We start from the raw sequence: 10049 nt of genomic DNA on the forward strand, positions 1-10049 counted from the left end.
AGAAAAAGCTTTCTTGCAACGTGAAGGCAATAAGAGTGATACTAAATGGTGTCTTAAAAAATTGCTTTTAAATGATCACTTTTCAGAACCTAACTGTATTTACTCAACGCAGCAGCTTTTAGTAAAACATCACAGAGGGTTCAAATCCTCTACACAACCCCAGCTCTGCACAGTGCAGGCAGACATTGCAATTCCTCTTTTCCTCTTGGGCAGCCTGCCTGCCCCAGGCCCTGTAGAGACTGATGCATTTCCAGTGTCCATGGCTCACTGAAGGTCTCATCTGAGAGTCCTGGTAGCAACACAAGAGCTTGAACCTCATAATCTAATTTTCTTAATTAATTGCACATATGTAGGACATCAATGCTCATGCCACAATAACATAAATCCATATTGTGAATGAAGGTCTGGTGACATGACATTTAAAATGGAAATACAACGCTGTTACTGATTTTTCAGGGTATTGTTTGGATCACAAATCTAGCTTCATTCTAATATTCCTTCTGTACACTACTTTGAGTGAATGAAGCAGAAAGTAGCCTCATGTTAGCAATTAATTTTGCATATTGCACCTTTTCTGTGTTTCCTAAATTAAACTAAAAATCAGGATTACAATGAGAAAAATCTACTAGACAATGTATATCTGACAACCACTTGCGTATTAATGGACTCATTTTCCACTCAGAACTGGGTGACAAAGAAACCAAACCAAACGAGAAAAACCCCAACAGCAAATAAGATCTGGAATCAAAAGCCTTTCACATTTTCCTTTTAAATCTGTCAGAGAAACGGTTACAGACATGGCTGGGAACACTGTAGTGCCCTTATTTATCTTACGATACTATGTACTTTCCTAGAAGAATAATAGAAACCTCAATAACAGGCACCATTAATATTAGAAAGAAGCTATACATTTTGGTGAAATTCCAACAGTATTCTGTAAGCTACTGAATTTTGTGGAACATTCCAGAAGAGATTACAGACTTTCAAACTCGCATCACTGCAATGACTGCTGTATGTGTAAGACGATTAAAAATTGATGCCTACCTACTGCCCAAAAGTCTCAGAAGACAGGCTTTTTCTTGCTTCCACATTGGAACAAAAACTTTTGCGTAAAAAAAAAAAAGTCATAGTATAGTACAAAATGGTTAAGTGAGCCTACAAACAAAATCAACTTCTTAAACCTAAGCAAAACCTTCATCAATATCCCAAGACAGATTCATCCCAAAGTAGCTCCTCTTCTCTTTTGCCATCTGACTGTGGCTTCTTTTTACCCTTTTTGTGCTTTTTGCTCTCTTTCTCAATGGGGTTTTCTTTAAGTCTTTTGTCTTTATAAGGTCTCGATTTCTTCTCATTTACCAAGTCTATGTCAAATTTAATTCTCTTTTGCTTCTGATTTTCTCTTCCAAAATCTGCACCTTCAGTATTTTCCTTTCTTTTCTGCTTTGTGGCTTCTTTCTCATACTTCAGCTCTTCACTGATGTATTTTTCCTCCTCAAAATATTTTATCTGAGATTTCTGTTCTTTTCTGTAGGAGCTGGTAGAAGTTTCAGCAAGCATAAGTTTGTAACAGTCTTCAGATTCTGCAGCCGATAGGCTGAAGCTCTTATCTCTGATGGTGGTCACCTCAGATGCTTGCTCTTCTTTACAGTATGCCTTGCTATAGTGACAATTAGCTGTCTTTTCTAGTGCATGCTCACAAGCTGATGGCCACCTTGGCGATCTATTTTCTCCAGTATTTGTAGGTGACTGGGTTTCTGAGAAAAGGCTGGAATGCTGGCCTTGTTCGCACTTTAAGTTTGATGATATAACCTCACCAAGGTCACTTCCTCCATCAATGTTTTTATCTTGAAACTCTTCCTCTTCTGCTTTTCCTAAATACCTTCTTGGCTCTAGACCTCTAGCTTTCTGAACTTGAATGTAATCCGTTAATTCGTCTTGAAAGGAGTCATATGTTTTCTTTGATTTCTCCATGAGATTGACAAGCACTGTTTCTCTGCATAAATTGGATAGAAAGTCTTAGTTATTAATACCGAGCAATTTGCTTAGCATCTCTTGAATTAAAAAAAAAAAAAAGCTGTATTTCTAGAGTTAGAAAAAGAACGTATTTCAATGTGTCGTTCTGTGTAACTACATGGACCCTGTCACACAAAACCATATCTGTAAAGTGGAAGTTACAGGGAACAGATTTCTACTCTTTGTGAAAACTGAAAATCTGGAATAACTTCATGAAGACCAAATCAGTTTCTTGTGACTTAGGGTGCTGCAAGAGTAAGATGCTTTTAAAATGACTGTATACATTTTTAAAACTACTTTTTAAAAAAGAAAATTTGAGATTCTCTCTTATTAACTGGTTGCCAATTAGCTGCAGATAAGAAACAATTACATTATATACTGACTGTCACGTAATAAAGTTACTAATTTCTTTATGAGATTCATTCTATTGAACAGTTGCAGTACAGTAATTTCAGGCAAACTGTGTGACTCCACAGCAGAAACAAAACAGAACAGAAACAACCATCCTGGATTGCTAAAAACCCCAAACAAGATAAATGTGCTCCCAAGGCAAAACTACCTATCAGTTTATATTCTACTCTTCCTTTCCTCAGGCTGGAAGATAAAGTGTTTAGATGACAAAGATATCCCCTGTGGAAAGTGCAGCTCCGAAGACCCATCCCTTAAATGTATCTTGTTCTGCCTTAATTCACCAGCTTTATACATTCACTTTTTTAAACTATAGATAGGCCTGTAGCAGTTCCATCTAATTCTGTTGACTAAACAAACATTTAAAATCATATCAGTTCTACATCAGTCTCTTGTGGTTATACTATTATTGCATCTTCACTTAAAACAGGTCTTATCAAAATACTTAACAGGTAAGCAACTTTGATATTTAGCCTACTTGCACAGCAATCTCTAAAAAGTACATCTTAAATCACCACAACATCCATTCTGCAATTAACACAGTCTACAAGCCCTCTTCTGGGTAAAAGGGAAAGTACAAGAGCTATCATCTTTCCCATGAATTATCTTATACCAAATGTAAGATGCATGTTGATGAATCCTGAAAGCAACACAACTGATGGAGACTTGGCACTTTCCGGGATTAAGGTCTTCTTTGCCCTGTCAACAAGAATTCTTTAAGTTCTGACCATTTCCTTCTAGACTGAGCACTGAAGATGCTGTACCAAAACAGGTGCGGCTATCCCCAGACAGCAAAATAAGTGGGAAAATTGTACAGGTTTCCCTGTGGGTTGTCACTGAAGATGCAACTGTGGGAACTCTAAGACTGAATTTCAGTCACAAGTACGATCTTTAAATGGACAGTGCCCCTTCAAACCAGTAAACCAAACAACCAAAAAAACCCCAAATCAAAACAAAAAGCCCAGAACTAGTCAGAGTCACTTAACAGCAGACAACAGGCCTAATGAAAAAGTTTGAAAATACGAACTATAGAGGAATAGTAACAAAAGACTTATTGACTTACTTAATCCGGTGCTTATTTCCTTGCACGTGGGACTGGTAAGTTTCTATAGATGTAAGTATGACGTTACACACGGGGCACATGTAATAACCAACCCCAACTGCTGAAAAGAAGGAACCGATAGGTTAGAGAGACTACAAATGAAAGGCAAAACTCAAAGCACATCATGATCTCATCTCATGCAAGAGTCCTAACATAATGTTCCCATAAACAATGTTTATAGACACATATAAAGTCTCTGCTGCAATTTTACACTGGAATAGTATTTATGAAGGGAGCTGCGAGGTGTACAGTTGCAGTGCAACCATGGTTTAAACATTAACAAAGAGTATTTCCGATGACTGAAGTGATCCAAGGTAATTCCAGCAAACTGTTGTCAATTGTTGATGAGAATGAACTGTACTGAAAAATTAAATACTATTGTAAATACCTGACCCAAAGCAAGCACCAACAGATATCAATCCAGACAGTCCAGATTTAATTAAAATAAGATCAGTTTAAACATTACCTGCTCAAATGTTCATGCAGCATTGGTTCAACCCTACAAAGATGCTGAGGGAATTGTTGATACAGTACATTATGAAAACGGTACACAGAGCCTCAAGCAAAGATAAGGTAAGGTCAGACGAGGAAAACCCTTGTGTTTTCTACGTTGTCATTTTCTCCTCTCCTACAAGCTGTGTCATCCATACACCTAACTATTCTGAAACCAGTGAGTAACCTTTTTCCCCATGCAAACCCAAGAGCTTCATCCATTAGCAAAACGCAGCATTAATTCCAATGGGCTACTGCTTTGCATCAAAATATATTACTTCGCTTGAATTATAGCATGACTTAATGAGAGCTGTTTTATACTAACAATGACTTTTGACTATCAGGTAGGATTTTGAACTCCCTACTAAAGAAAGGATTGATAGTTCTGTTGCACAGGACGAGATTATGCCCCCTCAAAATTAATGGAAGTTGCACAGCAACAGGGCCTTGGCTTTGGACACAGTGCTTGAGCTGGAGACAGTCCTGATGGGAGAACAATGACTGTTTAGGAAACAAATGTCCTTATGTGCAAAGACTGAAATAATTATGACAACCAGTTTCACAAATAAAAGATTAAGGGAAGACATGACACCAGTTTTCAATTATTTAAAGAATGCAACAAGAAGAAACAAATGATTCAATTCTTCTGTCTGCTTCTTGTACTGCGCACAGTGAAGAAATTCATTGTCCTCAGAGAGAGCTGAGTTCAACGTCAGTGGAAGGTTTTAAGATCGAGAAGGTAAAGATCAAGAAGTCCTGGGAGAAGTTCGTTATGGGTTGTGGAGTTTCGAGCACAGATGGTTTTTAAGAACAAGGTGGATGAACGTCTTAAGAATGACACAGATACAACTGATCCTGGCCTTGGATTTACGGGACTGGGCTATTTTCTATGATCCTTTGAATTTGACTGCAGAACTCAGTGGGGACTGGATTTGGGTCTCCAAGTCAGAAAGAAATATTTTCCAACCTACAGCTGTCAGAGACAGAACTTCAGCAGTTCATAGACGAAACAGAAAGGAAGAAATGAACTTGAGCTACACTCAGAGACTGTAACACTTGCTCATGTTCTGCTTACCATTTGTGCTGGATTCTGCAGGGACAGCTTTGTCTCCCAGCTCCTCCAATATCTTTTTCCGTGCTTCATTTCTTCTGTGTTTCTTACCAACATAATGCTGCTGGGCCACAAGTGGATTATTGAAGGGAGCACAGCAGAGCTTGCAGTACTTGTCTGGATCATTTAACTTCAACCTTGCATTGGAGGATGACGAAGACTCTTCAGCATTTGAAGGCGGCAAGGGCTTCTCAGCTGATGGCTTCTGCAAAGCTGGAGACATGGGAGCAGAGGATAAATTTGCTGACAGCACAGCAAAGGAAAGGCTAAAACAATTCCATCGAGCAAAACAGACTGCAGAACTACAGAGCTGGAAAGGAGAACTGGGTCTGAACTACTTTCAAGAGACTATAGAATACCTTAATCCTTGCAAGGATATGAAAGTACAGACTGACAAGGAACACAACCCTGGAATATTCATAGACCCCACCATTAGATACCTAAAAATCAGCTGTCTTTGATGGCTGGTCACTCTAAGGTCCTTATACAGTCCAAGAAGAGAGATGTACCCTCCAGAGGGTGATTCAGAGCACATACAATATGCTCCATCTTTAAATACAGTTCAGCAACTTATGCAGGACTAATATCAGTTAAGTGTTGCTCACGGTTTTTTAATTTATCAGAGGAACATCTTGTTGGGACTGCAGTGAATTCTTGGAACAACAATAAACACCTTTCATTAATAAAAAAACAGAAACATTTGCCTTTAGTTTCAGTCAATGAAAGACAGGGAATTTGAAAGCAAGGTTCCATGGCTTCAGAGTTGCACAGGGTAGTATCTTTGTTTATTCACCCAGGGAGTTACCACAAGACAGTTCCACAACTTTGGCAGAATAGAAAGGCATAGAGACATGGCAAGTGTGGGAAGATAATTCTTCGTATCAGTTTGCATTTGTTTCAGAGACTGACAGGAAATCACATGCAAAGCAAACTATTTAGTTCTTACCAGAAACAGGCTGCATGCTCTGTGCTGGCATGTGGGTTTGGTCTCCTGATAATTGCTTTAGCTTTTTAGCATGGATCTTTCCCAAGTAGTGAGACAAAGCAACAACTGGAGAAGTAAAAATCACGTTGCAGAGATTGCAGTATTTGTTTTTGTCCAGCACTCCACTCCCATCCACCTGAAACCAGGCAAGGGCAAGCTCAGTTACAAGCATTCACTGAAGTATACAAGGGAACATTTTATTTAGCGATGAAGAGGAATAGTCACCTGAAAATTGATACAATCCGTTTTCTTCTGTTTGCCATGCTCCTGCCTCTCATCTTTCTCACTATGCATTTGGATGTAAAGACGAACTTTCTGTGCATGCTTTTTGCCCTGGGAAGAGACTAGAATTATTCCTGTTTCAGTAACAAGGATCCAAGCAGTGATATATCCAGTGACTGGGACTTCATTCATCAAAACCTGCTTTCAACACTTGCCAAGTTGTATTTGTATAAAGCAGAGCCACAAGCGGACAAATGCCAGCTCATGTAACAATACTATACTTTAATGAATAATATAGTACTTAGCATTACTCATAACATTCTGCCTCAAGCAGCCCTCGGAGTCATCTACTCTCAACTCTTTGGAGAACCAAAAATCCTGACATGCCTCCTTACAAACAGGGACGCTAAAATAGGTAAGGAAAGGAATCCAGCCATGCCACAGAGCAAGCCTGCTGTGCTCCTTTACCACTAAGCCTGGGGGCTTGACATCAAGGCTGTCCTGTATCGTGGCACAGAAGAATAACAGGCAGCAGGACCTAACTTACCTAAATAAAAAGTCTGGTCTCCCCTTACAGTCAGTAGAGAGAAACAGGTTTCCCTGGAAGCTGAGTGGAAGTATCTCCAGCTTGGAGTCAGTCTATGGAGATTTCTACATCTTTCTACTGAGGATACAATAGTCCAGGTACCTAAAATTGGCTGTTAATGTATACTTCCCTCAGCTGCAATTATTTTTTAATTCTTAGATGCTCTCTGAACTCATAACCTTCAAACTCTTGCACTTGTAATGTACTTACCCACATGCCACACTACACAGTGGTAACCTACAAAGCAAAACAAGTAATTTGTCTTGTCTGACCTGATGCTTTTCAGATGTCTTTTAAGGATTCTGAGGAGCAGTGCAGGGTATTGTAACAGTATTATCAAAGAGAAAGAGTACCTATCATACCTGGCTAGACAATACAAGCACAACTGAGAAGAGTCAGTTATTTCCATCAATTCATTTTGTAATGGTGAAGTCAGGTAACTTTACAATTGCATCTATTATCCCCAACTGGATTTTGATCCGAGAAACAGAAAATCAGACTGAGGGTCTGAACTCCGTGAAGTTCTGACAGTACAACTGCTGCTTAATTTAAATCAAAGTACAACACCTTGCAAGACCTGAGTCTTCATAATGTGAATAGCAAGAAAGACTCCTGACAGCAATTGACATTTTAAACTTTAACTTTTGCAAAAAGAAAGAGAAAGACAGAAATGTCTGTGCCTGCAAACCTGCATACCCTCAAGATCAAGTTTCAAAATAAAGCACGCTTTCCTGCCTCTACAGCAATATCCCAAGGCACACAGTTATTCCAAGAAATGCCTTCAACATGATTCATACAACCTGCCTCAAGCAAACACTGGTGCACAGAGCATATGTATCGCTGGGTGAAGCATCAGAAGGCATGACCTCAATCCTCTATAGCTAGCACTGTCCCGTGCCATACTATGTCCTGGCTCACGTGGTGCAGATCTGCTTCAATCCCATACACAGCATGGCCTGAACCTGCTCAGTTCCTCCTAAAATCATGCTGCAATATGCAGGTGATTGCCGTTCACTATACTGAACCCACAACTTTCACATTCAAGTCTGGTTAACGTCTAACACTAGCATAAGCCTTGAGAAATACACTATAAAAGGTCTTTTATAACACTATGTAGAAACCCCAAACAAACAAACCAAAGTCCCAGTGCTTGCTAGGAGAAATTCTCCTTTCCAGCCTACCTTATAGTGTGACATCCTTTGAGACTCAAACTGCAGCACTGCCCCGCAGACCTTACAGAAAGTGTCGGTGAAAAGGTCTTTCCTTGTTGCCTCATCTAAAATGTCATCTAAACGGTAAGAGCAAAAAACAAAAATCAGCCAGTAGGACAGGATATATTTGCATGTCTTTGCTTACACAAAACATCAACCGCTTTAATATTCACATGCAGCACAAGAGAAAGGAACCAACGTTCATCCACTGAATCTCACCTCACTGTGGCTTCAAAGCAATGCTGTAAAGCCACCTAAACCTTCCTCTTTACCGAAGTATTGCTCTCATGGACTTATAAAGTATTACTGTAAGAGTACCTGGACTTTAAAAACAAAGACAGAGACGCTTCATTGGGTTTTCAGTCCACTTCAAATAGGGCACAATGTCAGAAATACTTGACTAAGGGCCTAAAAAGAAGGACTTTAACTGGACTAGATCACACAGTTAGTTAAACATAGGAATACTCCTTAAAGAAGAGATTTAAAGAAAGTCTGGGAGTAGCTCAGTACATGAGAAAGGCCAGGAGGTCTCAGATGCTTAGGAAGGTTGTACCTGTGTCTCCTGTATCAATTTAACTGATTTAATTATATGGGGAAAAACTGCTCCAACGGCTTGTTTTGATTTTCTTTGCCCTGTTCCCAGTTAACTCATGGCCTGTATACACTTTTAATTCATACTAAAATTGGCCCAGACTTGAATCTATTCCTGAATAATTGTATGTGCAGGCACATTTGATCTGGCGAGGACACTCTAATAAGCACTTAAAAGTAGTACCAACATCACGTTAATGAAGAGAATTAAACGTACCCTTCAGAAGAGCATAGCTGTGCTAGCTAAACGCTCACAAAGATAAAGCTACATCACCACCCCAGTTCTTTCTCCTCTTAATACACTTAATTAATTAGAGAAACCAATTTAACTCATATTGCTTGAAACACTTCTCTGGTACAGGCTGTGCTTTCAGGGAGCAAGTTACCCATGCTGCTATACCATCAAAACCTTTTCTGTGCTGACAAACTCTAAGGCTACTTGTTTCTTTTTCATCCCCAGTGGGCCACGCTAATTCCAATTAAGCTAGAATTTCACTTTTTTGGCATGCCCCACTCTTAAAAATGAGACAAAGTTAAACAAATTTAAAGCAAAAATAAAGGAAGCCACATAACGACACAGTTCAACTAAACCATGTTCTTCAAATGAAGCCGAGGTTAAAGGGAAAATATTGGGGAAAGTATCATGATGTCCTAACTGAGCTTAACCCTCTAAGTTTACCCAATGGTCCATCCTGGAACAGTTGGCTTTCCATGCTTTGCACACAGCCTGGAGAGATCGCGGGCAAGGAAAGCATCGCTCCCTGTGGTCTCGAGGCTCAGTGCCAAAAGGCATCCAGAAACCCATAAAGGCAATCAGCCTTTACCCTCAATTCTAAAGATTGCTCTCTCGGCCCCTTGCCAAAGCAAGTCCAGGGGAACATGAAAAAACAAAATCAAATACTACGTATTGTGTCCTGTAACTCTAAATAACGGTGCTAGGCTGTGGGATGGTCAGTTCACAAATGATTAAGGAAGGACTAGAGTCTACCCAGTGCCCTGCATATGCCCTGGACAACACATGACTGCCATCTGCACAAGTAAAAAGCCGCTTAAAAACAGAGCATGAATTTCAGTACAAGCTGTATGACACATACTTAACTGAGCCAGTATCACCCCTTCAGTGGAAGCCTGGAACAAGGAATGTCAAACTGCTTTGACAAGCCAACATTAACACGTGCAACCAGGTGAAAATCTATCAGCCGCTCTATGGGCACTGACAAAATCTGAGGAATGGCAGATGCAGAGATCTTTCTCAGACTGTGTGCGTGGCTAACCCCACTTCACCTTCCCAAAGCAGCACTCCTGATTTGTTTAACATACAGATCTTA

General features: G+C 39.8%; 1 protein-coding gene across 1 annotated transcript; it reads right to left on the minus strand.

The window, feature by feature from the left end:
• Positions 1–1197: 1197 nt before the first annotated feature.
• On the minus strand, positions 1198–8196 carry LOC104079845 (zinc finger matrin-type protein 1-like). The gene is made up of 6 exons (XM_009582020.1): positions 8101–8196; positions 6337–6444; positions 6073–6247; positions 5093–5339; positions 3485–3601; positions 1198–1993 (listed from the first exon to the last, which is right to left on the minus strand). Exons 1-6 carry the CDS (start codon positions 8113–8115, stop codon positions 1198–1200), a joined length of 1458 nt encoding a protein of 485 aa, XP_009580315.1. The 5' UTR covers positions 8116–8196.
• Positions 8197–10049: the final 1853 nt, after the last annotated feature.

The sequence above is a fragment of the Fulmarus glacialis genome, unplaced genomic scaffold, assembly GCF_000690835.1.
Source record: "Fulmarus glacialis isolate BGI_N327 unplaced genomic scaffold, ASM69083v1 scaffold18127, whole genome shotgun sequence".
Lineage (NCBI taxonomy): Eukaryota > Metazoa > Chordata > Aves > Procellariiformes > Procellariidae > Fulmarus > Fulmarus glacialis.